This window comes from Camelus ferus, chromosome 22, assembly GCF_009834535.1.
Source record: "Camelus ferus isolate YT-003-E chromosome 22, BCGSAC_Cfer_1.0, whole genome shotgun sequence".
Taxonomy (NCBI): Eukaryota; Metazoa; Chordata; class Mammalia; order Artiodactyla; family Camelidae; genus Camelus; species Camelus ferus.
In genome coordinates this window covers 15,282,282-15,309,325 of record NC_045717.1, presented here as the reverse complement: position 1 = coordinate 15,309,325, position 27,044 = coordinate 15,282,282, and the positions used below count along the sequence as shown (strand labels likewise).

At 58.2% G+C, this 27,044-nt stretch overlaps 2 protein-coding genes across 4 annotated transcripts; both read left to right on the top strand.

Moving 5' to 3' along the window:
* The first annotated feature begins 11 nt into the window (after positions 1–11).
* On the top strand, positions 12–8,273 carry YJEFN3 (YjeF N-terminal domain containing 3). 3 transcript variants are annotated; one of them, XM_006176306.3, is made up of 6 exons: positions 12–473; positions 3,906–4,014; positions 5,906–6,016; positions 6,407–6,520; positions 6,598–6,748; positions 8,005–8,273. In XM_006176306.3, exons 1-6 carry the CDS (start codon positions 415–417, stop codon positions 8,208–8,210), a joined length of 750 nt encoding a protein of 249 aa, XP_006176368.1. In that variant the 5' UTR covers positions 12–414; the 3' UTR covers positions 8,211–8,273. The 3 variants fall into 3 exon arrangements, with proteins under 3 accessions (XP_006176368.1, XP_014407519.1, XP_032321053.1); XM_014552033.2 differs by having other exon boundaries at positions 6,598–6,757; XM_032465162.1 differs by lacking the exon at positions 8,005–8,273 and adding an exon at positions 6,977–7,211.
* A 483-nt stretch (positions 8,274–8,756) lies between these two features.
* Positions 8,757–17,179, top strand: CILP2 (cartilage intermediate layer protein 2). The gene is made up of 8 exons (XM_032465161.1): positions 8,757–8,956; positions 9,986–10,081; positions 10,913–11,185; positions 11,745–11,900; positions 12,960–13,238; positions 13,605–13,713; positions 13,877–14,034; positions 14,282–17,179. The coding sequence occupies exons 1-8, from the start codon at positions 8,893–8,895 to the stop codon at positions 16,615–16,617; spliced, it is 3,471 nt and encodes a 1,156-aa protein (XP_032321052.1). The 5' UTR covers positions 8,757–8,892; the 3' UTR covers positions 16,618–17,179.
* Positions 17,180–27,044: the final 9,865 nt, after the last annotated feature.

Sequence of the window (27,044 nt, the reverse complement as noted above, 5' to 3'; positions counted from 1 at the left end):
CCTCATCTACCAAATATGCTTGTACTTTTACTTCCACCCCTTTGGCAGAGGGTGGGGGGCTTCTCCACTAGGGTACCCGGTGGGTAGGGGGCCAAGGGGAGCAGAAGAGGCAGATCCCCTTGCTCCCAGGCCAGGATCCCATAGCAAGGGTAACCAGCCCGTCGCTGCCCCTCTGGACTTTGTTTCCCTTCCAATATCCGCAACTCTGGGATTCCCGCTGTCCCAGAGGGTAGTTACATTCCTGGCACAAAAGGGTTAAGTCCTCTTGCACTTTACAACCAATGGCTGCGCGCAGCGCCTTCGCGGCGTCTCCTGATTGGTGGGCACGCAGGGTGGGCGGGAGGAGAGGGTAGGCTCCCTCTGCCCAGGGACGCACTTAAAAGTGGCCCCACTGCGCATCAGATCACCTCCGCCATGAGCCGCGCAGCTGGTCCAGACCTAGCGGAGGCCTCAGAGGAGCGGCGTTTCCTCAGGTCAGCCGGGGAGGGGGACGGGAGGCAGGAGCACGACTGGAAGAGGGCCTGGAGGGCCTGGGGGGCCAGAGGTAGTAGATCAGAGGCAGAGGCATGGCCAGGATGGGGGGTCGGGGAGAATCCCAGGCCCATCCTGCCTTTTGCTGGAGAGACTAATCCTGCTCCTGCCAGCACCTCTGAAGCAGCGTTTCCAGGGAGACAGCATCTGCAGCAGGCCCGCCCCTCATGAATAATTCATCAGCAACACTGGCCGCACCCCCATCACCCCACTGCCCAACCAGGGCCCACATCCCCTTTCCATCTCTTCCAGGGACCCTGGAGCCTGTGCCCCTGGTCCTCCATCTGGAAAGAGCTCAGCTCTTTTAGCTCTTCAAATTCTCACACCCTCCTTGGTAGTCCACTGCTACTAATCTCTTGTCCAGAGAAGAAAACAGGCCTGGGGAGGGAAGCCACTGGCTGAGCTAGGGTGATACTTAAATACGTGGAGCACATGCGAGCAGGTGGATGAATTTGGGACCCGGAACTAGTGGCTGTGGTTGTGCCTTCCACCTTGTCCTGAGTCCTCCTGTGTCCTCCTCTAAACCCATGTGACATGGGACCCCAGGCAGGGCTGTAGACCTCACAGCAAACTAGATACATCCAATAGCCCCTGCTGTGGCCACCTGCCCACTGTCCACTCAGCCCCTCTTCTCAAGGCAGATACTGTGCAGTGACTGGCTAATGTCCAGACTCAGCCTTGAGACCCAGCACATCCTAGGCAGGGGGAAGAAAATATTCTAGAAGCTGGAGCTGTGACTCTTCACCTAGGGTTCAGGGGCTGGGGGGGCCTCAAACGCCAACTAAGGAGCGATGAGGTGCTGTGTCGTGGGTAGGAGAGGAACACGGGGAGAGGAGGCTGAGGTTGGATACATAATGGGGAGCAGGCAGGTACAGTGAGGAATATTCTCTGAATGCTGAGGATCTATGAGAAGGTTTGGGCTGGGGGTGGTGAAATCTGGTGTTCAAGTTTTCAAAGCCCTTGCAGCTCATGTTGAGTTTCGGGGGTGTGAGACTGCAGTAGGCAGCCGGGTGAGCAATGATGGAGGGCTGGTGGGCAGAGGCATGAGGGTGGAGAGAAGCAGGTGGAGCTGAGAAAGCAGCAAGTGTCACACACAGGCAGCCAGGCCTCAATCAGAGCTTCACCTCCAAAAGAGCCCCCTCCCGGAACATTTTGCCAGCATCAGGCCCAGTTGTCTTTGAAACCCAGTCACCTCAGCCCTCAGGGCTGGTGGGCAGATCATGGGGCCTCACAGCTCCTCTCCTCCAGGGACTGAGGATGGGAGAAGCAAGAGGCAACCTCACAAACTGAGCACTGCTCCCCAGTCCTGCAACAGTGCTGCCCTGTCCCGCTCCCCGCCCTGAGCAGCTGCTGTCCCCACACCCTAGGCTCCTAAGCCTGGCCCTTCTGCTGCCTGTGGAGTTACAGTTTTCACTCCAGTGACCGGTAAGGCAGGAAGATAATGTTCCAAGTGGAGGCCAGAGGCCAACAAAGCTTTGGAGCAGAGGAAGAGGAGGAGGAAGGGACGATCCTCTCCCAGCCCTCCTGTGGGGGCAGCAGCTAGAGCTGTCACAAGATGAAGATGGAGGAATGAGCCACATTCCCAAAGCACCTTCGATGTCATTCCTGGAGCTGGGCTGGCCTGCCCTGGAAGCGCTCTTCGTCTGGCCCCACCATGAGCTCCTTTTCCCCACCTGGTCCTTCAACCTCCTGCAACATCAGCTGCAGACAAGCAGGGGGTTGAATCTGGCTCTGCTCGCTGGAGTGACAAGGCATGTCACCTTGGCCTAAGCCTCCATCTCCTGCATTGATGTGGGACCCAGAAGTGTCTTTCTGACCAAATTTCTCAGCCTCGCTCACTCTGCTCTAGCAACACCAGCCTCTCTTTTGTCCCTTGAACCTGCTGAGTCCATTTCTACCATAGGGCCTTGACTTTCACTGTTCTTGCCACCTGGATTACCTCCCACAGCGCTCTAGGACAGCTCCTCCAGGAAGCCCTCCCTGACTCCCCATCCTACAGCAGCCCTCGCTTCCCACCTCCACCCCGCCTCTGCCCGGCCTGGTCACACCACAAAATTGGCCAAGGTTGTGGTCTCCTGCTCGCAGAATTGAAAAAAGGAACCTCAAGTTTCATCCCAACAAACCTCTGCCACCTGTAGGACTGCCTCTGCTTTGCTCACACCCCATCCATGGCTCTGGAGACCAACACCAGGGGTGGAAGGCTCAATTTGCCAACTTGCTGCGTGACTCTGGGCAAGCCATTTTGTTTCTCTGAGTTGCATGTTTTTCCAGCAGTTCTGGGCCTGGTCTTTTTTTTTTTTTTTTTTTTTTTATCATCATCATCATCATCATTATTACACTCTAGTATGTGCTGAGCTGGGGGCAGGTGGCTGTTCCCCAAGTGGAAGGGGTCTTGCCTAGGTGAAGCTGGCATCAGGCCACAGGCCCTGCCCAGCTACTCCAACCCCTGATTCTGGAGTGAGGAACATCTTCTGATCCTCAGTGCCAGCTCTTCCTTTCTTAAGCCCCCTAGCCCATGCCCCTTGGAAGGCTCCTAAGCCAGGGCCAGCTTGGGCCCTGCCCTTAGAAGGGCCCAATATTTGGTTTAATGCTCTCCCATCACCATCTTAAAATTCTTAATAACTTTTGATCAAGGGGCCTCAAATTTGCATTTTGCACTGGGCCTCAAAAATTATCTAGCCTGTTCTGCCTTCACTTTTGCAAAAGAGGAAGCAAGGCTCAGAGATGAGGCGGACCTCAGTCACTCAGCCACTTGGCTCCATCTCTCTGGCCACAATTATTTAAATTTTATCATTGCCCCTGAAGAGAGGTCCCCAAATGGGTCCCCTAGCGGCAGGTCCCTCATCCACCTCCCTCAGTGAGCCATCAAACTCCTCTGCAGCCTTTAAAACCCACCTCCCCTGGATTCCCCTAGTCCAGTATGCCCCCTCTAGTGTCCTGGAGCTCGCTCAGTGGTTTCCACTGCCTGAAATCCACACATCGCCCCCATCAATTAAGTCCTTCATGCTCCATTTCCCTTTCTGGGTTCCTCCCGCCTTGCGGGCTGGGGGCGTCTGGATCAGGCTTGATTTCCCAATGCTTCAGGGCAGCAGGACCAACCTGCGCCCCCTTGCGCTTCCTCTACCACCAGGGGGCTCCCGCGCCTCAGGCTCGTGCTCAAAAACTCCAAGGTCTGCGCGGGTTTCCATTCAACGGAGCTCAAGCTGGACGAGGAAACTGACGGCGGGTCTTCGGCTCGGGGCTCGGGGGTGAGGGGCTTCAAGGCCTGGATCGGAACATTGGTGGCACATCTCTGGCTCCATCTGAGTCTTTGTCTCTATGTCCTTCTCTCGATCTCTGTGTTACTGAGTATCTCTCACCACTCTGACCCTCAGCACGGCGGAGGCAGCCGCCCTGGAGCGGGAGCTGCTGGAGGATTATCGCTTTGGGCGGCAGCAGCTGGTGGAGTGGTGCGGCCATGCTAGTGCGGTGGCTGTGACCAAGGTACCTGACCCCTGACCCTTAACCTTGACCCCGACCAGATGGGTAGCCCACCAGAGCAGAGGTCTAGCTGCATGACCCCCATGGCTAGGATGGTCATTTTTACCCTCAAGAAGCCCCTCTTTGGGGCCACCCCAACTCATCACTCAGATGGGGAAACTGAGGTCCAGAGAGGATCACCACTGGGCCAGGCCAGTGAGGGTCAGTGATGTCAGTGAGGGTGAGGACAGAGTTGGGGTCCCTGGGGATGTGGAGGCCACCACAGAGATCAGTCTGGTACCCTTGAGACATGACCGCCCGCCCCTGCCGCCTCCTGGGTCTTGGGCACAGGGGACGTTAGCTCCTGAAGTCTGAGCACCCCCAAACAACTCCCTGCCACAGGTAGGGGAACTGAGACCCAGAGGTGAGGAGGGGTCTGCACACTGCCCCAGAGTGTAGGAAGCAGAGCTATGTCCAGCTCTGGAGCAAACCTCCAGGCCTGGAGGTTCCTGCAAGAGACGGGAGTGTAATAGCATTGAAGATACTAGTATCCAGTGTTGCCAAACCATGCAGGGCCTCAGTTTCCTCTTCTGAAGAAAGGATAAGCTGACACCAATTAGTAAACACAAATGCCTTAGAAAAGTGCCTGATCAAGTCAGGGCTCCAGCTTGTAATCCCTTTCCTCCTCTTCTCCTTCTTCCTTTTCTGATCCGTAGTCAGATGCACTATCCATTGTGCCACTGGTCCCCCTCCTTCCTTTTCTTACTACCACTGTGTACTTGAAAAAAAAAAACAACCCTCAATATCTTTCTTTATGTGGACTCAATTTTTTTTTAACTTAAATGTTCCTATTTCCAAGTGAAACATCCTGAGCGCGATGCTCAAAGGAGAGGAAAATGATGAAAATCCAAGCCACAAAAGCAAACTCAGTGTAGTAAACTCTTGCCTGGCTGCTGGTGACCAGCTGTCTGGTTTTTGCACTGAAAGCTTTGTCTGTCCAGAGGCTCTTCAGTCCTAGCCAGCCGGACAGTGTCACTCTCCCTGACTTGGTCTCGAGTCTGGGGCTCTGAGCATGGTGTGGTGGGGTCATAGGTACGATCAGGGTGGGTCAGGACCTTGCTGAAACCTTGGGGTGGAGACTCAAAAAGGAAATAACTTTCCCTCTGTGTGGTTAAAGGTTAGAGTATAGTTGGAGCCACCCTGGGCCTGGGAGAGGCCCCATGAGCCTGTTGGAGCCATTTTTCCTCCCATTTGATAGAAATGAACTGAGGCTGGGGGAAGGAGAGCAAGCTGGGGACCACGCAGAGAGTCAGGGTAGGGCTGAGACTCTTAGCTTCTGCGTTAAAGAGACAGACAGAGACACAGAGTCTGAGAGATACAGAGACCGAGAGAAAGAGAGACACAGAAGTGAAGACAGAGACACAGAGAGTCTGAGAGACAGAAAAAGGCAGGGAGGTGAAGACAGAGGCCAATGGAGAGGGACAGACGGAGACAGGGCACGGCGGGTTGGAAAAACACCCCCCTCCCCTGTCCCCCAACTTTGGGGCCTCCGGGAGGGACCGAGGCCTGGAAACATGGGCGGGGGAGGGGCAGCCACTGCAGTGGAAAAAGGTGGAAGAATGTCTGCAACTCGGGCCGAGAATAAACAAACCGCACTCCAGGCGCAAGCAGTGGCAGGAGGCACGTTTTTCTGCTCCTGCTTGGCAGAGCCTGAGGCAAGGACTCTGTGACTCCAGCAAGGAAACTGAGGCCTCTCTCGGCCCTGCTCCTTACCCATAGTGTCTCTCCTCCTGTCCTGCCCCCTCGTCTCCAGGCCCAAGCCCTATTCCTCTCTCTACTCCTGGCCTCAGTTTCACCACTGGAGTGAGGAGAGGTTCCAAGCGCCATGCTTTTGCGTTTGCTGTGCCCCTGCCAGGTGTTCCCTTTGCCTGCTGTCTCCCGGAAGCAGAGGACAGTGCTGGTGGTGTGCGGCCCAGAGCAGAATGGGGCAGTGGGGCTGGTTTGTGCCCGGCACCTGCGGGTGTTTGTGAGTAGCAAGGGTTCTCTCAGTCTCCCAGGGTCACATCCCCACCCCATCCCTGCATCCTTGTTGTTGTTGTTTGTTTGTTTGTTTTATGAGGGGAAGTAATTAGGTTTGTTTGTTTGTTTATTTATTTATATTTGGAGGAGGAGCTGAAGATTGATCCCAGGACCTCGTGCATGCTAAGCATGTGCTCTACCACTTGAGCTATATCCTCCCCTCTCATCTTAATGTCTTGATAGTGTCCCAGGGGGAGGTTGAGGCTGGACAGGTTACAGAATATGCCCAGTGCTTGCTCCAGCCAGGGTCTGCTGCCTGGTACCCAGATCTGGGCTCAGAGGCTCAGTGGGGACCCTGGGAGGGCTCCCAGTGCTGACCCCTTCCCGCTTCCCCCAGGAGTACGAACCAACAATCTTCTACCCTACACGCTCCCTGGACCCACTGCACCGGGACCTGACTACTCAGTGTGAGAAGATGGACATCCCCTTCCTGTCCTATCTGCCCATGGAGGTCAGCTCGGGTGGCAACTAGGGGGGAGGTAGGGGATAGTACCCCAGGCTGCCTCCTGACCCTGCCTGCCATCCCAGGTCCAGCTCATCAACAACGCCTACAGGCTGGTGGTGGATGCCGTGCTGGGCCCCGGTGTGGAGCCAGGCGAGGTCGGGGGCCCCTGCACGCGTGCCCTGGCCACACTCAAGCTACTGTCCATCCCCCTTGTGAGCCTGGACATTCCCTCAGGCATGCCAGGTGGAGGGGGGTGTTTCAGGGCCCTGGGGGGCTTGGGTGGAGGCACCCTGTACCCTGCTTCTGGTGGTCCCAGCCTGTCTGCCCACTCTGAGCCTTAGTATTCCCAGTGTGAATGGATCCTGCACTCTGGGTGAGGCTGAGGGTCACATCTATCCTTTGGATGGGGAATATCCAGGCTGGCACCCAGGTAACCCTCATTCCCCTCCCCTCAACACCCAGCACCGTGTGCCTGCTGCCCATCCTGGCCCGGTTGCCTGGGCAGACGTGAGCTCACTCGGCAAAGGCCTCACCCATCCTGGCCGCCGCCCCATGCCTGTTGGAGCCATTAGGCAACAGGCAGATGGAACAAACAGCCGCTGGCCAGCCAGACCCTCTATGGGGGTGACCAGACTCAGGGAGGTCCTCTGGCTTACAAGACCCCAGGGTCATACCAGCAGGATGCCACAGAGCTGGGGTTGGTACCCAAGGGAGGAGTGGGCTCCTTGGTCTGAGGAGGGGAAGCTGCAGGCTCATGTCTGAACAGGTAGCCTAGGACAGTGAAGGTTGCCCTGTTAGGTCAGAAGGGGTTATTAGGGGCCCCTAGTCTGAGGGTGGAGGCTAGTATCAGAGAAAGAAGGATTAAAGTCAGAGGGAGGTAGCTTTTAGTTAGTGGCCCAAGACAGGTCAGAGGCAGGAGAGAAGGCAAGGCCCCTAGTCTAAAGGAGGAGGTTCATTTGAGAAATGGCAGAGGCTGTGGCCCAATGATGGGGAGGCTTGCCTGAGAATGGAGACAAGTCTATCCTCTGAGTGGAGAGTGGGGATCTGGTCAGAGGGAGGAGGCTGGCCGGGAAGTCTGGGTGGAAAAAGGCTAGTCTAAGTGGAAGAGCTCAGGATTGATAGGGAGGGATATATGAGGACAGACATCAGTCAGAAGGCAGAGGCACGGGTCTGGCTGGGAAAGGGTAGCAGGTGGAAATGGTGTCGTCTGAAGACAGAGGCTGAGTCAGATGGAGGAGGAAGATTGGGTAGCAGCGATGGGAGCAGAGGCAGAAAAGTATGAGGGCAGAGGCTCTGGTCAGAGGACGGGAGAAACGAGGAGGAGGAGAAACTGGTCTGAGGGCAGAGGCTCCGTTTTATGGGAGACAGGTCTGACCAAGACGCATGTGTCAGAGCAGTCTGTGTCTGACGGGGAAGGGCTTCAGAACTCTTGTCTGAGGGCGAGCACCCCTCCTAGCTCCTGATCCCCCTTCCCATCCTTCCTCCTTCAGGCTGGGACCCAGAGACCGGCGGCGACGCCGAGGACGGGCTCCGGCCCGACGTGCTCGTGTCGCTCGCGGCGCCCAAGCGCTGCGCCGGCCGCTTCTCCGGGCGCCACCACTTCGTGGCCGGCAGGTTCGTGCCCGATGACGTGCGCCGAAAGTTCGCTCTGCGCCTGCCGGGCTACACGGGCACCGACTGCGTCGCGGCGCTTTGACTCCCCCCGCCCCGCGCCCACGCGGCTTGGACACGCGCCAATAAACAGACGTACCACCAACAACTTGTCTGAGCCTCCTCTGTGAGCAGGGTCTGCCGCGGGGGTGGGCAAACTCGAGGAGGAACCCACCAGCTCCCTGGTGGCCCAAGGCGGGAGGGATGGAGGGTAGAGTAAAATGGGACTTCCCGCTGGCCTACGAGAAAACTCGAGCCAGAAGGATGGAAGGCAGAATCAGGGTGGGATTTCTAGCTTGTTCGGGGATGTAAAGCCAATAGAATAAAAGTTAGACTCGATGGAGGATTTCTAGCCGCCTTAAAGGGCGGCCTAAACCATGAAGGTTTGGATAGCTTTAGGCTTCATTCCAAGAGGCACTTCTCGTAGGCTGCTTGGGACCCCACGTGGAGAATGGTAGGTGGGCTAAGGAAGGGACTTCCAGCCGGCGACGAGGGGACGCAGGCCAGCCTGAGGGCGGAGGTACAGCCGGACGCACCGAAGGGGGCGACTCAGAGAGGTGTCACCTCGGGCCAGGGAGCCTTGCTCGGACGGGGCGTGGCCTGGACGGGGCGTGGCCTGCGGTTGCGTCCCTCCCCCATCCTCAGCCCCAGCAGCCGCCAGACCCGCGGGAGTCCGACCCGAGTGCGCAGCGGAGCCGGGACCCTCCCTCTGACTTTTGGACCCGGTCATGGCGTCACTGCCGACACTGCTCTGCCTCTGTGTTGCCGCCGCGCACCTGGCGGGGGCCCGAGGTGAGGCTCCCCCAGACCCCAGACCAGCCCCCTAGGCGCCCGATCGTCTTGCAGAAGGCCTGGCAGGCAGCCGCGTCTGGAGACAGAACCAAGGGAACCCACTCGCTTCCCCAGGCCTGCATCCCCTTTGCCAGCCCCGGGGGTGGATTGAGGGGGGCAACGGAGAGAAGGAGCCCTGGGACCACCTGGGGCAGGAGCGGACCTCATCTGCTCTCTTTCCACGTCCAAGGGATGATAGGGGCATCTGGAGTGTGAATATGAACTTGGGGCTCCTCTGGGTTCTCGGGACTTCGAGGTGTCCATCTCAGTCACAGATTTGATCCTGAATCACCTGGTTCTGGTCCTGGTCCTAGGATGAAGGGATCATAGCTGTCCCCTCTCACCTAACTCCTCCCTTTCTTACACACACACGTACACCCCACTCAGAAGAGAAATTCCCATCTCTGAATCACTCAGTGGAGTGGGAACTGGGCCCATTTCTCAGATGAGGAGACTGAGACTCCAAGAGGAAAGGGACTTGTCTGAGGTCATTGCCCAGCCCAGCTATCTCAGATAACTCAAGGCCAAAGAAGCTAGGCTAGATTCCAAGGACTTCCCGCTGGCAGCTTGGGCCCCAAGTGATGGGATACAAGGTAGACAGAGGGAGAGACTTCCAGCCAGCAAACAGATGAAGAGGAATTCTGATCAACATGAGGAATTCAGATTACAGCCAGCTGAACTCAGCGATTGAACACACTTGGAGGAAACTGGGTCTATGGGAGCAGAATGGACACAGACTTCCCCAACCCATGGAGTCGGGGCTGTGTCAGAGGGAGGGCTGGGGATCTGGGAGACTGGGGGTGGGAGGGCGGGGGTCATAGGGAGGCTTCCTGGAGGAAAGTGGGCTGTAGTTCTTTGGGGCAACCAGAGCTGGATTCTGGCCTCTCCCCTGTGAAATGGGGATGATCATGGAAGCACCTTGTATAACAGGAGCTCACAGAATTTCCCATCAGGGCTCTTTCTTCCCCCAACTCCTCACCCCTTCCCCAGGCACCACCACAGAGGAGCCCACAGTGACTGTGTGGGGCCTTGAAGGTTCATCATTGCGCCCTGGCCAGCCCTCGCCAGCCCTGGAGGACTGGGAAGGTGAGTCAGCTAGGATCTGAGTCCTGGTTCTGCTGTGGACTCTGGGTGAGCTCTGGCTGGTGGGGACACAAGCTAGGTTGAAGAGCCCAGGATGGCCACAGTCCCTGGGCATGCCAGCCCCTGGAAGTGGTGCCCCAAGAGGTCTGTTTTAGGAGCGAGAGGTGAGAATCAGACTGTTTGTCCAGGAGGAAACCAGGGTAGGATGGGGTGGGGTGGGAGGTGGGACAACCCACCTAGTTCAGGCAGGGAAGCAGGAGTTCTGGAACCTGAGTCTCTAGCTTCCCAGCTAGGAAGGTTCTATTTGACTTGCTCTTGAATTAGAAGAGGAGTGAGCACCCCCTGGGGGATTGATGGAAGCAGAAGCTAACCTTTCTACCCTATGGCTTCTATGAAACAGAGGTAGCCTGATGTGTTCAGTGGGCAGCGAGCAAGATCCCACCTGGCCCTGAAGAGAGGGCTGCCAGGCAGCGGAAGGGCTGGTCTCGGGCCCAGCTTCTCGTGCTGCCTTTATATCCCCCCTCACCTCAGGAGTTCTGAACTCTGAGGGTAGGGGTTGGTAAGACAGTGGCAAGACCTCAGCGTGTACTCATGGGCCAGTTCAGGAGTCCAATCTCCCTTGATCCCTTTACATCTCCTTCTGCTCTCAAGGGCCCTGGATCTGGGCGGGCTGGGCAAGCCCCTGCAGTTTTGTGGGGAGGGAGGCCCGGCTTAAACAGCAGGTTAGGCCCTTACCATATAGATGGATGTGGGCAGGCCGCAGCCAGGGCCCCTGCATGCATTGATGGGGCCCGACCGACTGCGGCCCGGGTCCCAGCCATGCGGTGCCCGCAGAGGCCAGCGAGTGGACATCCTGGTTCAACGTTGACCACCCGGGGGGCGACGGAGACTTCGAGAGCCTGGCTGCGATCCGCTTCTATTACGGGCCGGCGCGCGTGTGCCCGCGGCCGCTGGCGCTGGAGGCGCGCACCACGGACTGGGCCCTGCCATCAGCTGTCGGCGAGCGCGTGCACTTGAACCCCACGCGCGGTTTCTGGTGCCTCAACCGCGAGCAGCCTCGGGGCCGCAGCTGCTCCAACTACCACGTGCGCTTCCGCTGCCCGCTCGGTGAGGGCGGGGCTCAGGGAGCGACGGGGACGGGCCATAGGTGGATAAGGCCTGACTGGGTGGTGCTGGGGAAGGGGCAGGGACGTGCGGATGTGGGCGTGGCTAGGATAAGGTGGCGTCCTTTAGGAGCAAGGCCCCAGGAGAGGGCGGGACCCGACAGGGGAGGAGCTGTGGAAGGAGGGGCTGGGAATGGCGGAGGCCCAGGTCCGGGTCAGGAAGGGGCCCCCAGGAACGTATCTCGCTCTCGCTGCCCTCATTTGCTCATCTATGACAGATCCGTTTGTGGGGGCGTGTTTTCATCCCCAGAAGTGTGTGAGCCGCAGGGAGAACAGCAGGGCTTATCTTGGCGGGGGCGGGGCGGTACCTCAACCGCACATTCGACTGGTGCGCCTGGGGGACCACTGATGTAGGAAATGGGCAGGACTTCTGTCTGGAGTACCGGCCCTCGGATGCTCGCGACAGAAGCGTCCTCCAGTCCCACGTTGTCACCAGATTTCCAGGAGGTGCTGTTCCTGGGGTGGGCGGCCAGCTGACCCCTCCATCCCTGCCCTCTCCGCAGAGGCCAAGTGGGGCGCGTGGGGTCCGTGGGGTCCCTGTTCGGGAAGCTGCGGGCCTGGCCGTCGCTTACGCCGCCGCCGCTGCCCAAGCCCCGCTGGGGATGCGTGTCCTGGGCGTCCCTTGGAGGCGCAGAAATGTGTGAGGCCTCAGTGTCCAGGTAAGAGGGGCGGGCCCTGGAGGAGAGGATTGGGTTATAGGCGGGGCCTAGGTGTAGGGGCGGGGCTGGTTGAGAGGAATACTTAGAGGAGCTAGTTGGGGTGGAGCCTGATGGGGAGGTGCCTGGAAGGAGGAGGCTGAGCCAGGGTGGAGGGGCAGCGTCCTGGAGGGCGGGAACTTGCACCTCATGGAGACTGGCTTTTCCTTCCCTCCTGGGCCCTGAAGGACCATTGGTAAACGTGTGTATCTGGACGGGTGGACCCCATGGGGGTCGTGTCCAGGCACGGGCAGATCTGAGAGGTCGCTTCCTCTGTGTGCATGGCGGAGTGTATAGATGTCTTGGTGGACGTGGACAAACACAGAAGCTGGCTCACACACTCGGGGTGCACACACGCGTGGCATTCACAGGCCCCGCCCGTCCCCCACGCCCACGCGGACACGCGATTACACCCTGGCAGACACGATGCCCAGGCCCTCCCAGGGCCAGACACCAGGCCAGCCAGGAGGCGACTGGAAATTCCAATCAGGCCTGGGCTCCACAAACACGGTCTGGACACTGCCCCAACCGAGCCCGCGGCAGGGTGGGGGAGCACGGTGGCCAATGGGGTGGTGGGGTCCCCACCCTACCCTGCTTGGCTCTGCCTTCTCTGTGCCTCTGCCCTGAAGTTTCCAGTGGAATTTTCCATTTTATGGAAAAACCGCAGGATTGGGACAGGAGGGAGATGTTCTGGGCCCAAGACCCAGCCCCCTACTGGGCCCCCAGCCCCTGCCTGAACACTTTCTCTCTGATGGAAGGAGACTCTCTGCCCTGTGAGACGCCTCTCCTCCAGGGCATCTTCTTCACACTGGGACCCTAGTTCCCTCCCCTTGGCCCAGCACTGACCACTGAGTCCCATGACCCCCTCACAATAAGGGCTGCTACAAGCAGGTCCATGCTGAGGACTCTGAGGGGCACAAAGTGGGGAGGATGTCTGGGTACCTTTGAGGAGTGACTGATCAAGAGGAAAGCCCTCCCTAGGAGGGGGTCAAGAGTCTCCTCTGCCTCCCTGTGTCCCCACAGGGTGTGGTCCCAACACCTGTGGGTGCCCCGACCACATCCTTCTGGGGTCGGTGGTCACCCCATCTGGGCGTCCGCTGCCAGGAGCCAGGGTCTCCCTGAGAGACTGGCCTGGCGTCGTGGCCACTAGCGATGCTCAGGGAACCTTCCGGATGCCTGGAGTCTGTGCCAGCAGCCGAGCCAACGTCAGTGCCCAAATGGATGGCTTCTCTGCAGGCGTGGCCCAGGCCCAGACTAACAGCTCCCTATCTGCTGTGGTCACTGTTGTCCTTGATAAGTTGGGTAAGTGCCTCAAGCCGGAGGGATGGGGGTGCTGAGGAACTGGGGAGGAAATTCTGGGTGACACCAAGCACTTGGGATGATGTGATGCAGAGTGAGGTCGATGGGGTGAGAAATAAGATGTAATGGTCATTGGAGAAGACTCGAGGTGAGACGTAGAGTTGCAGAGGGAAGCATTAAGACTAAGCATTAGGAGCACAGCCTCCAGCAGATGTGGGGTGAACTTGAGTTGGGGGAGACTCATCAGAAAAGGCCCAAGTGAAATAGGACATTACTGTAAGGGAAAGGATGGAGCCCTGCTCTTGGGGAGGGTTGTTGGGAGAAGCTGGGATGGGGCAGGGCTGTGACCTTTGCTGCCTCTGCTCCCAGAGAAACCCTATCTGGTGAAGCACCCCGAGTCCCGAGTGCGAGAGGTTGGCCAGAATGTGACCTTCTGCTGCAAAGCTTCAGGCACCCCCATGCCCAAGAAATACTCCTGGTGAGTGACCTGCCCCATGCTCAGGAGAGTTGTGCCTAGCTTTAGGGTTGGACTGGACTTCCCAGAGCTGCTCTGCAACCTCCTGTGTTGTATATGGGGTGGGACAGAGACAGCCCCTCCCTTGTGCCAAGGGCACCCATTGTATTGTTCATTCACCATCCAGGTTCCACAATGGGACCCTGCTGGACAGGCGAACGCACAGGTATGGGGCCCACCTGGAGCTGCATGGGCTTCACCCAGACCAGGCAGGCACCTACCACTGCAAAGCGTGGAATGACGCGGGGGCCGTGCGCTCGGGTACCGCCCGGCTCACTGTGCTTGGTGAGCATCTTCAGCACACCCTTCCCCCAACCCTGAGCAAGCCCTGACACCAAACTGAGCCCTATGTCCAGCTAAAACTCAACCTCAAATGGAGCCCCAACTTCAGACTGATCTCTGACCTGCTCAGACTGATTCCAGACCCCCACTGAGCCCTCAGTTTGAGCCTTTGACCCCAAACCAGGCCCCAACCTTGGCCTTGATGGAGCTCTCCCCTTTACCCTGATCTGGCTGATTTCTTGCTCCACAGTCCCAGGCCAGCCAGCCTGCAACCCCCAGCCCCGAGAACACTTGATCAAGCTTCCAGATGAGTGCACTCAGCCAGGCGGCAGCCCTGCCTACCTGGATGTAGGCCTCTGCCCTGACACCCTCTGCCCCAGCCCTGCAGGCTCGGGCCCCCGCTGTGGGGATACAGGCTCCCGCTGCTGCTCCGTGCGCCGCCTGGAGAGCAGGAAGATCCACTGCTCTGGCTCTCTCCTCCCAGTCAAGATAGTGGCTGAGTGTGGCTGCCAGAAATGTCTGCCCCCTCGGGGGCTGGTCCGGGGACGTGTGGTGGCAGCTGACTCCAGGGAGCCCTTGCGCTTTGCCCAGATCCTCCTGGGCCGGGAGCCCATTGGCTTCACATCCTACCAGGGCGACTTCACCATCGAGGTGCCACCTTCCACCCAGAGGCTGGTGATTACTTTTGTGGACCCCAGGGGCCAGTTCGTGGACACTGTCAGGGTCCTGCCTTTTGACCCTCGAGGTGCTGGCGTGTACCACGAGGTCAAGGCCATGCGCAAGAAAGCCCCTGTCATCTTAGATGCCAGCCAGAGCAATACAATATCCCTTGGGGAGCTGGAAGACGAGGACCCCTTAGGTGAGCTGGTCATCCCGCCGGGAGCCTTCCGCAGAGCCGACGGTGAACCCTACTCTGGGCCTGTGGAGGCCCGGGTGACGTTCGTGGACCCTCGAGATCTTACCTCAGCGGCCGCGGCCCCCAGTGACCTACGCTTCGTGGACAGTGACGGGGAGCTGGCCCCACTGCGCACCTACGGCATGTTCTCCGTTGACCTCCGTGCCGCTGGCTCCGGGGAGCAGCTGCAGACTGGGCCGGTGGCCGTGCGCGTGGCCGCCAGCCAGATCCGAATGGCCGGTCACGTGGAGGCCCTGAAGCTGTGGTCACTGAACCCCGACACGGGCTTGTGGGAAGAGGAGAGCGGCTTCCAGCGTGAAAGGTCGGCCGCCCCGCGGTTCCGCCGGGAGGAGCGGGTCTTCCTGGTGGGCAACGTGGAGATACGGGAGCGGCGTCTGTTCAACCTGGACGTGCCCGAGCGCCGCCGCTGCTTCGTCAAGGTGCGCGCCTACGCCAACGACAAGTTCACCCCCAATGAGCAGGTGGAGGGTGTGGTAGTCACTCTGGTCAACCTGGAGCCTGCCCCCGGCTACTCGGCCAATCCCCGCTCCTGGGGCCGCTTCGACAGCGCCGTCACCGGCCCTAACGGCGCCTGCCTCCCCGCCTTCTGCGATGCCGACCGGCCGGATGCCTACACCGCCCTGGTCACCGCCACCCTGGGCGGGGAGGAGCTGGAGCCCGCCCCGTCCCGGCCCCGCCCCCTCGCGGCCACCGTGGGCGTAACCCAGCCCTACCTGGACAGGCTGGGTTACCGCCGTACCGACCACGATGACCCCTCCTTCAAACGCAATGGCTTCCGCATCAACCTGGCCAAACCCAGGTCGGGCGACCCCGCCGAGGCCAACGGCCCCGTGTACCCGTGGCGCAGCCTGCGGGAGTGCCAGGAGGCCCCGGTGACCGCCAGCCACTTCCGCTTCTCTCGCGTGGAGGCTGACAAATATGAGTACAACGTGGTCCCCTTCCGCGAGGGCGCGCCGGCCTCCTGGACTGGAGATCTCCTGTCTTGGTGGCCCAACCCGCAGGAATTCCGGGCCTGCTTCCTTAAGGTGAAGATCCAGGGCCCCCAGGAGTACATGGTCCGCTCCCACAACGCAGGGGGCAGCCACCCGCGAACCCAGGGCCAGCTCTATGGGCTTCGGGATGCGCGCAGTGTCCAAGACCCTGAGCGCCCTAGCACATCTGCCGCCTGTGTGGAATTCAAGTGCAGCGGGATGCTGTTCGACCAGCGTCAGGTGGACAGGACGCTGGTGACCATCATGCCCCAGGGCAGCTGCCGGCGTGTGGCCGTCAACGGACTCCTGCAGGATTACTTGACCAGGCACCCCCCATCCCCACCAGCCGATGACCTGTCTGCCTTCTCCATGTTGGCCCCGCTGGACCCTCTGGGTCACAATTACGGTGTCTATACAGTCACTGACCAGAGCCCACGGCTGGCCAAGGAGATCGCCATTGGCCGCTGCTTTGATGGCTCTTCTGATGGCTTCTCCAGGGAGATGAAGGCCGACGCTGGCACAGCTGTTACCTTTCAGTGCCGGGAGCCACCAGCGGGCCGGCCCAGCCTCTTCCAGAGACTGCTGGAGTCCCCATCGACAGCGCTTGGTGACATCCGCAGGGAGATGGGCGAGGTGGCCCGGGCACAGGCCCGAGCCTCGGGTCCCCTCCGCACCCGCCGAGGCAGGGCCCAGCAGTGACCTGGGCCCCAGCCTTGCTCCTCTGCCTTGCTCCAGACTCCTCTGTCCCTGGGAAGTCTCACCCCTTGCTTCTCCAGACGCTTGTTCTCTCTTCAGGTTTCTGGGTACCCCCTTCCCCTGCCCAGATTCAGAGTAGGGCCTAATGGTGGAAATGCCAGGCAGGTGATTGTTGCTGTGTGACATGAAATGGAGTTCATCCCGTGTGGGAGCCAACATCCTGGGCAGACTGTCAGGACAGGTGTCTGAGGCCCCAAGAGAATCTTTCCCAGCTCACATTCTGGCTCTGATTTCATGTGTATTTTGACCCTGATTTCAGAGAGTCTGCCCCTTTAGATTTCTGCACTGAACTAAGTGCTTTATTGGGTCCAATGCCCTGAGCTCTGTTCTTGGGGTTATTTATTGAAACAAAGCCTGAAGGGCTGGTCACAGGTGTGAGTGGGGAGTCTGGGTGTGGCCCATTGAAGGTCTAGGGAAGGGGCTTCTTGGCTCTGGGGCTGGGAGGCATAATTCTCACATGTTTGGTGCTTGGAGATTCCCCAGGGGGTTCGGCGCAAGGAATCAATTAAAGATGCTTCATTTCCAACTCATGGTGTCAGTTTTAGGGAGAGAAGGACAGAGGCTGGGGCTGCCAGATCCAGACACCTTAGGCACCTTGGCAGGCAGGATCAGGCCTGAAACACACACGGACATGAGTATGTAAGTGGCACGGAGGCCCCCTTGAGGCCACGGAGCACGCCTCAGGCAGGCATGTGGGCCCCAACCGCTGCCCAAAGTGTGTCTGTGACACGTGTGCACAGAGCCGAGTCATGAGTGGCCTGAGCCTGTGCAGCCCTGACCGCTGAACATAGCAGCAGCTGCTGCCCTGGCCTTCTCCTCCTCGCCTGGCTGTGGTCAGTGGCTCCCACCTGGCCACAGGCCCATGGGCTACAGTGGTCAGGGAGGGGCCCTGGCAGGAGCGCTTGCCCCAGGAGGCAGGAATTGAGGCCGCCCTGGACTTCCTCAGCTGGGGTCACAGCGGCCCTGCCCGGGGTCCCCCACCCAACTGAGGCTGGGCCACGCCTTGACCACACAGTGACTGGGCTGCCCAAGACCATGGTCCTGAACCCTCTGACCTCACTAGGCTCCTCAGTCTGGAGGTGCAGAACCATCGCATGCTTGCACTCTGTGCATGGCCAGGCGAGTTCTCCTGGCACCTCATGGGACAGGTGCTGTTCTGACCACACCCCCACTTTCCAGACTGAGAAATCGAGGTCCTAAAAGGAGAGGCGAAGAGCTGCCTGGGCCCTGGAGTGAATCCCGGCAGGAGCAGGGGCTCCCTGGATGGCCCAGCAGTCTCCTCAAGAACATGCCCTAGACTCCATTGGCCTGGAGACGTCAGCCCCTCGAAGCCACTGATGTGGCATTTCTGGGGGCCTGAGGTGGGCAGCATGGTGCTTGGCTGATTGCCCTGGGGAGAGGGTGATGGCAAGGATTTGAAGTGCGGGGTGTTCCCTTAGCCCAGCGCATGCTCAGGCCTCCTGCTAACCTACCTGCCCGCCTACTTCCCCTGCTACCAGCTATCTGCCCTGCCCGCTCGCCTGCCCACCCCTAGCCCTCCCGTCCACCTTACCATGTACCTGCTCAGCATTTAGAGGACAGCATTAAGTTTCAGCTCTGTGCCAACAATGGTGGCCCAGAGAAGGCCTTGGTGGGGAGAGTGGCTCACAGACAGACCCCGACATGCCTGTGGGGTTCATGCTCTGCCCATCGGAAGAACTCTCCAGTGGACAACCTCCAACCTCTCCAGCCCTCACGCCTTTACTCAGGCCATGACTTTCATGGGAACACCTTCCCCTGCCTAGGCGGCAGCATTAAGGGTCTGGAGGGTCTGGGAGAATCTGGCAAACCCGAGGGTACCAACCCATCTATGAGGGTGGCCCTCAGGGCTCTGCTTGGAGTCAAGGTTTGGAAGCCCCGGGTGCCGGCACCCCAGTCTCTCCTTGGATAGGCCGTGTTGGACAAGAGAGGGAAGAAAGCTTTGAGGCCCCTGGGAGCCAGGGACATGAGTATTTATCCAGACTTACTGTGTCTACCCCAAGCTGACAGGGAGGCTCAGAGAGGTAGGCCCCCACCAAGGCCGTGCAGACCCTGGGCCTGCCTACTGGGGTCCTGAGGAGCCACAGGAGTCGGAGGGGGTGTGCGTGGGGGGGGGGGCTTCCCCCTGCAGCCAGTAGGAGAGGCTGGCTTCTAGGCTGAGTGTGATGAGGTGTCAAGCCCTGCTGCCAAATACCTTTCATTGAGAGAGTGTTGGGGCCGTGGCCACTGCCAGGTCTAGGGCGGCTGAATTTGGGGCAGGCTGCTGGCACCCTGGTTCCCTAGGGCAGAGCAGGGGTGATGGGTGTTATCTGCAAGCCCCCTCCTCAACTGCTGTGGTTTGACGAGGCGTGAGAAGGGACTCCTAGAGGGAAGTGGGCCAGGGAGACTGTTCCAAGCAGAGGGCACAGCCCAAGAAAATGTTTGGCACAGGGCAGGGGCTGTTGCCCCAGTGACTCCCCATCCCTGCTGATGACTCTTCAAGAGGGCAGCACTTGGCCCCAATATTCAGATGAAGAAACTGAGTCTCCAAGAGAAGGAAGCCACGACTCTGAGCTGACAGCCTGATGCTTCTGGATGCTGCCTTGTGACCCCGTTCTAGCCTCTGAGCCAGGAGTCCCGCCCCCTCCCTCCTGGGGCGTTGGCCTCCTGGTAAATCCATTGCTCTCCCTCCAAAATTGTGGCTGCCAGACCATACCCCATCAGCCTTGGGCATGGGGGGCATGTGGCCCCCCCTGGAGACCCCAGCTCCAGCCACCCTAGGGTCAGCTCAGGGCATAAGGAGGCCCTTGGTCTCGCCCACGGCATTTTAGACTTATAATTTTAGAACCAGGGGTTCTTAAAATTCCTAGTACTGTGAGTGGGAGAAAAATCTTGGAACAGTGCTAAAATCAAGAGCATCTTCAACCCACAGAATCCAAGAGGAGGAAGATAAAAATGAACACGCATTGAGCACTGACTGGATACAAAGACTTCTCTGTCTCCCGCCAAAACCTAACTCAGTTTGAGGGCATTTAATGTATATTTATTGTCTTGGGGCCCAAATATGCTTTTAGGGAGGATGATTTTTCACACATACACACATCCATTTCATAGCTGAAGGGACTTGCCCAGGGTCACACAGCAAATGGAGACACCATGTACTGAAGGGAAGGACAGTGTTTCCCAGAGAAGGGGATATAGGCATGGGGTCTTGAAGGATGTGTAGGAGTTTGCCAGGTTGGCAAAGTAGGAAGGGCATACCAGGCAGCTGGAAATGTATAGGTAAGGCTGAGGAGGGAAACTTCAAGCAGGCACAAAGAGCAGCAGCAGAAGGGAAACATATAGGGGAGATGAACAGGGCCTTGAATGCCAGCGAGGAGCTGAAGAGTCTCCAGTGGGTGATTGGGAGCCACAGAAGGTGCTGGAGCAGGGATAAGTCACACAATTTCTCATAACAAAGACTCCTCTGCTGGATTCAGCTTGTTGGAAACTATTTCTTTTATGGAACTAGGGTCTGCTCCCTCCCACATGGCAGCTCTTGCAGGGTCCAAACCGGCAGCCCAGCGCCCCCTCTCCTCCAGCTGCCTCCTGTCCTGGCTGAACGTTGCTGGCTCCTCCATCGGGGCCTCGTGGCCCTGGCGCGGCCACCCACCACTTCCCCGGCCCCGTCTGTCTCCCTCATCAGCCCTCAGAGTTGGGTATGACCCAGGCGCAGACCCCAAAGACTGGAGCCAGCCTGGCGGAGAGACCTGGCTTCAGTAGGGTGGGGGGAATGCTTGCATTTTAATAGTGGAAACAGAGGCGGGGTGCCAGCGGAGAAAGAGCTGGCCAGCTGAACGCTGATGTCCTGCTGCCTGACCCCTCCCACGGCAGGAGCTGAGGCCAGACCCCAAGGCCTAGGGTGATGGGTCTGGGCAGGCAGGAGGGAGGAGACCCCAGGGATAGGGGAGCAACAGACACCGATATTTTGGGATGGATGCAGGGAAACATCCACTGCCCTCCCCAGGGTCACAGCCACTGTGCAGCCAAGCGGATGTGACACACGGAGTCCAGTGTCTTCACCATGGGTCCCGCGGTCACACTGCCCTGGTGACGCACTGTCCCTGTCATCCCTGGTCAACACTCCCTCCCACACCACAGGCCACCTTCTTGTCACTTATTGGGCTGCACTGCCTCTTAATTGCAGCCCCCGACAAGTCATCCCTTCAAAGTGCATGCAGCTGGATTTGCTGGTCACCCTGGATGCGACAGCCTGTCCAGATGCTGTCCCACCCCTCACAGCTGCCTGGGCAGACACTGTCGCACTGACACACAGGCCTACGGCAGGGTCCTGAGGGGGCGTGGGCAGCCGAGAGCACCTGTGCACAGCAGGGCATCAACACCTATAGTCACTCGTTGTCACCCCCTACTTGGGGACACTCTGGCCTGCAAACGCCCTGACCACCCAAGTCAGGGCCGATTCTAACCTGCCTCAAACCCTCACAATTCAGTCCCTCAAAGGAGACCGGGTGCAGCCAGGTGCATGTGGCACCTCCCACCCTCCAGCAGCCCTGGGGAGGGCGTGGGCTGGGGGTTGGGGGCCCCTCGAGGTCCCAGCTGCTTTTCCTGGGAAGTCCTGAATCCCTTCCTGCTGACTCAGCCCTGGGGGCTGGCTGGCTGGGTGCTGCCAAACCTCAGGTATGTCCTCGAAGGCTGCCTGGCGGGGTTTCCATAAAGGCAGTGGGGGGAGGCCCTCCCCTGGGCCCCAGCCCCTCCTTCATCCCAGATGGAGCTGAGCCATAATGGTGGGTCACAAAACATAGTGCCAGCGTGGTGGAGGCAGAGGCGGAGGCCAGCTGCTCACATCCCCAGTTCTTCCAGGCAGAGGGTCTGTGGACAAATGAGCTTCCAGCCAAGCCAGGCTTCCTCACAGGGGGCACTGCTCAGCCCATGCTCCTTGTCTCGAAAAGATGCCGCTGTCTCGGGTGGTCTAGGGGGAGTTGGCCTGACTGCCCCTCCCGGGGGCCCTGCACAGGGACAGGGACACAAACACACAGATGGCCACACATGGGCTCTCATGTGATGTCTCCATGTAGATCTGTGGGTTCAGATACCCTCCATCCTGCCCAGACTCAGCCCGGAGCCCCCTTCTGAAGAGAGAGGCAGAGCCAGGCCCAGATACCTCAGCCTGTGAGATCAGGCTTGGACCAGCAGGAGGGCCAGTGGCTGAAAAAATCCAGAGGAAGTTCCACAAAGGCTTTCTGGCAGAGAGGACATTTGATACAGGCTTTGAAGAGTGAATAGGAGTTTGCCAATTCAAAATTAGATGTCCAAAGGTCTTGAATGTTGGTTTTAGGATTGACTTTCTGTCTGTGAGAATTTTGAGCAGGGGAGAGACACCGTCAGATTAACTCCAATTCACTATCTCCTCTGGAGAGCCCAGACTCTCCCCTCAAGGAGCTTTTGGTCCGATGCAGGAGGAAGAGCCAGACCCTGGAGGCATAGAAGAGGCCTCAGGTTTGTGAAGCACCTGCTAGGCATTGGGTTGGATCCTGTCAACAACCTTTTAGGTAGGTTCTATTATTATCTCTAGCTTACAGCTGGGGAAAGCAAGGCTGAGAGAGAGAAATAGCTTGCCCAGGGTTCCGCATGGAAGCAAGGCTGTTCACAAGCACCCATGGCTTCTGATGTGCAATTGTGGCTGCTGACCTGGTCCCAAGTTGACCCTAAAATTTGAAGGTCAGCATTTATTGGGGCTCCAAGAAGTCAGCTTTGCCAAGGGTCGTGTCTTTATATCTGGGGTCCCGGCCCAGGAGGAAGGTCTCTGCTTATGGGACACACAAGCTCTCCTGGGCCTCCTCAGCGAGATCATGTCTCTCCCTTATTCTTTGTCATTGGCTGCTGAGTAGTTTTAATGAGCGGCTTCTAAGCAGAGGGATGTCTGAGCAGGAGGCTGGGGGTGCTTCTCCAGACCTTCTGGGAGGCCAAGGCCAAAGGCCCGCCGTCTGGCCCAGCTGAACACAAACACTTGGAAATGGCCGACCCGACGGAATCTAGGTTGTGGTCGGGCTGTGGCTGAAGAAGCCACTGGAAAAACACGCAGTCCACGGGGCCAGGCCCAACTTACGTTTTACCAGGCAGGAGTGGCCTGCCCGGCGCCTGGAGTGGAGGAATGTTCATTCTCTAGCTGCTTGGAACCTGCTGTCTCTGACCAGGAGATCCAGCTGCTGAGTGGTGCCACCCTTGGTCTCCTGTAGTCAGGCTGTGACCTGCCTCCTAATAAGTCCTTGGAGAATTAGGCCTCTTGGCTTGGGCCCTGGCCCAGATGCTGTTGGAGACTTCTTGTCTGCTTGCATGCCCCTAGCCACGGGGAGCTCACCACTTCACAGCTGTCATACCTGGAAGCTAGGAGCCTATAATTGGACCCATTTCCCACAGAAAGCTCTGGCTTCCTTAAGAACATGGAGGGGAGGTCACTAAAGCCTAGGCTCCCCTCACCCCACACCCCTCTGTGGGTCCAGCCCTCTCCTGGGTCTTTAGACCTTTTCCATGAACTTTGGATTCAGGGTGTTCTGAGTGGACCCAAGTGTCTCTTCCCAGAATGTTCTCCTTTCCCCCATGGCCACATTTCAGCACTGATCTGTCTGTGTACCTGCCTGAGCCACAGGCTGGGCAGGTGGCTTACACATCCATTGAGCACATACTGGATGCTGGAGCACTTTACAGGCATCTCTTCACTGACCCCTCCCAGTGAGGCTGTTCCTATCATTGCTCTCTTTACAGATGGGGAAACTGAGGCTTAGGGGGTTTACTTGGCATTCTGGGGTAGCAGGGGCAGATTCTGGAAGTAGGATCCATCTCCTGCTAGCACCAGGAGAGGAGCCTGGTGACCTTGTCTTTGGGGCTGGGGCGGCCCCTGGAGGCCAAAGCAGGGGGTGCAACCTGAGCCACAGGGGCCGGCCTGAGAGTCCTGGGCATCTCACAGGCTCTGGTCACGCCCCTGCTCACACACCCTCCACAGTTCTCATGATCCCTGTCAGTGGGGGCAGGGGTTTGAAGTGAACCCTTGCTGGGTCACCACAGAGACCTCTGAGCACAAAATTCAGCCTCTTGTGTCAAACCCAGGCCCTTCCCCCAGTAGCCCCATGGCCTCAGTTTCCCTAGCGTGGGATGGAACTGACAACAGCCTCTGCGTCTTCAGGTCTTGGTGCAGTAGATGCTCAGTAACGGCAATCATGACCCTCAGTAACATGCAAGAGAGGGGCAGGGGTTGCAGCTGGGCTGTCCCAGGCAGCCCCAACTCCCCTCCCTCAGCAACTGCCACCCATCAGGGCTTTGCAGTGGTACTGGATGGGGGAGATTAAAACCCCCCAAAGCACCTAAATCAGGGGCTCAATTTCTCCACTTGAGTCTGAGGGCCTCCAGACTTCCCCTAGGGCTCTGGGGTGGCTGGTCCTGAAATGCCTCCTGGAGTCTCGGGAAACAAACATCTTTCCTAGGGTTTACTAGGGTTTGGGGCCTCACTGGAACTGGCAGGTGCAAGTGCAGGAGTTTCAGGGGAGGGGGCGGGACCAGAATCGGGGGCGTGACCGAAGTCCCTAAGGGGTGGAGCCAGGGCTGGGGAGGGGCCAGATGAGGAGAAGGGCTGTAGAAAGGGTCAAGAATCTGAGTGTCGCTCGGAGGTTCCAGGAAGTGGATGGGTCAGGTGAGAGGTAGGGTCCAGAAGGACCGAGAATACGTGGCTGCCTGGTCTCCTGATTCTGCCCCGTCCCAGGAGAGATGGCGAAATTAAGCCAGAAGCTTTGGGGGACTTTGACGAACAGCCAACGTGGGGTGAATGAGGTCGCAGACCTCCCTTCCTCAGGACCGCAGGTCTCCTCACCTCTCAACCCTCCCCAGGACTCACTTTGGTCCCAAAAATCCCCATCAGCCAGGCAGGAGTAAGACTGAGGACCAGAGAGGGGCAGATCCTGGGTGGGGCTTGGTGATGCACCAAAGCAAGATTAACCGGAGCCACGCCCGCAGCTGCCCCATCTCTATTCCAGAAGAGAACAAGGTGCCAGGCAGGAGAAACCAAAACGCCCTTGGGACCTCACGTGCTCCTATCCCTTGAACACTGGCTGGCCAGTGAGGAGGGAGCGACTAGAGGGAGAAGAAAGCTGGGGAGGGGACAGTAGGGAACTCTGAGGGTCAGTGCGTGGGGAGAGCGGTTGTGGGGGAGCTGGATGGGAGCAGAGGTGAAGGAAGGGATAGAATAGTTAGCCTGGCAAAGAAGGGAAGAGGGTGCTCAGGCAGAAGGAACAGTCAATGCAAAGGCCCTGGGGTGGGAATGTATTTATGGGAGGGGTAGTGAGGGGGCCAGTGAAGAGGGAACTGACGTCAAAGACAGACTTCCTATGGGAGGAAAAGGTAATTGGATTTTGAGAGGGAGGTGAAACCATGGCCTGGTAAGTAAACAGTCCTGGATTGCATTCAAGTTGTCAGATTGCCCCCTGGTGGCCCAGTGGAGAACAGGCAGGGAGATGGGCCAGTCCACCCTCAAGTCTACCCTCTGGCCCTTACAGAGGCTCATAGAAATTGTGGCAGCCTGAGCCAGGCTGTCCTTGGTCAGACCACTGCCCTCCTGTCTTCCTGTCTCAGTGTCCCTCTTGGCAGAATGGGGACAAGATAAACCTAGACTCTCTGGGAACATGTACACCATCCTCAGTAATTTGGGTCCTCTGTACTCACGTGATTCCCACCAAGTCTTAGGAGGCAGGAGCTACATATATTTCCACTTCACAGGGGGAAGAACTGAGGCTCAGGGAGGACAGCTCATGGGAGGTAGAGGCAGGATTTGAACTTGGGCTCAGGCAGGGGTCCAGCCTCTCTTGACAGGTCTCCCTGGTGTGCGGAGGCCCTGGTAGGGCAGCTGGACCAGTGTTGGGAGAAGAGGCTTTCAGGGCCTGTGAGGGCTCCACGTGGATGTGCAGGGTAGGAGGCTGGGGAGTCCTGAATGTGGGGGATATGGCCTGCACACACGTCCCCAGGGCTAGCTCCCGTGCCTCAGTTTCCCCAGTGCTCTGGTTGAGGGAGTCTAGCAAGGATAGCACTAACTCCCTCAAACTTCCCCTTGCTGATTTTGGTGTCCACTGGCGATTCTAGTGGGAATCAGTTACGATCTTGGGCCAGGGTGAGGCCTGTCAGAGCTGCTCCTGTGTGATTTACTTTAAAATTCAGGTCCTCAGGCTCCTCCAAGTTTGGATGTGCATTTTGAGATAGAAAGTGCCATCCAGGGGGAGGGTATAACTCAGGTGATAGAGGGCATGCTTAGCATGCGCAAGGTCCTGGGTTCAATCCCCAGTACCTCCTCTAAAAATAAATAAATGAATAAACCAAATTAACCCCCTCAAAAAAACAAACAAAGATGTGTGGATTAGCGAGAATATTAGCAGCTCTCCCAACAAGACACCTGGCCAGAACTAGCCTCATCTGGGAGCTGGTAAAAATGCAGATTCTCAGGCCTGACCCAGCCCCGATGAACTGGAACTTGCCTTTAAACCTCCCTTGGGGTAGCCCCCTTTACTTGAAACTATTGTCTTGCATCTGTTTGCTTAGAACCCTGCCCAAGTTATGGTGACTTTTGCATCAGTGAATCTGTGGACCCTAAGCAGACAGAGTGTGCCTTCCAGGGGCTCCTGACCATGTGAGTGGAGATGCCATTTCATGGAACCTGGGGGAGGGGGAGCTTAACCTCTCAGAGGTGGCCCAGGACCTGGATCCCTAGTCTGTCTCCCATCAAACAGGCTTACAAAAGCAGGACAAGTCTACGAATAGCAACACTAATGGCATGCAAAGGTATGCAAATCCCACACATATTTCATTCAAATAAAGTAAGTCGTGCATAGTATATGCAAACGACAAACATATATGCAAATATGGGGGAGGGTGCCCGGGTCCAGGGTTGGGGGATGTCTGACATGTTGAGTATAATAGTAAACTTGGAGGTCTTATTTCCTGCTCAGAGCCCGGCCCTTTATATGGATCAGCCCTTCGACCCCACAGCTATAAGGTCTTATATCCTTGGGTCCCCAGCCCAAGAGAGGCAGGTCTTCCAGGCTTCCAGCTCTGTACTCTCTGCAGAGCCATGGCGACCCCTGGTGGAAAGTGGTGGGGAGACAACGGCTGGACCTCTCGTTCCACTGTCACCCTCATCTCCCTGTGCCCTGGTCTCCAGAGTTCTCTTTTGTGGGCCTCTTCTCTGGTAAAACCCCCAATCATGCACTTCCTCTGTGCTCCTGTAATCCTTAATAGCTCGATTACTGCTTTGTGGACACATTTAGGCATTTTTTGAATGGTGCAATATGAAGTGTTAGTAGAGTGTGACTTTATGGGCAGCATTTGCCCTTGGGAGT

Bases quoted from the DNA above. Each gene is read 5' to 3' on its own strand.
- CILP2 (XM_032465161.1), top strand. From the start codon at position 8,893: ATGGCGTCACTGCCGACACTGCTCTGCCTCTGTGTTGCCGCCGCGCAC. The intron at 8,957-9,985 runs GTGAGGCTCCCC...CCCCTTCCCCAG, and splicing joins GCACCTGGCGGGGGCCCGAG to GCACCACCACAGAGGAGCCC. The intron at 10,082-10,912 runs GTGAGTCAGCTA...CGGTGCCCGCAG, and splicing joins AGCCCTGGAGGACTGGGAAG to AGGCCAGCGAGTGGACATCC.
- YJEFN3 (XM_014552033.2), top strand. From the start codon at position 415: ATGAGCCGCGCAGCTGGTCCAGACCTAGCGGAGGCCTCAGAGGAGCGG. The intron at 6,017-6,406 runs GTGAGTAGCAAG...CGCTTCCCCCAG, and splicing joins CCCGGCACCTGCGGGTGTTT to GAGTACGAACCAACAATCTT. The intron at 6,758-8,004 runs GTGGAGGGGGGT...TTCCTCCTTCAG, and splicing joins CATTCCCTCAGGCATGCCAG to GCTGGGACCCAGAGACCGGC.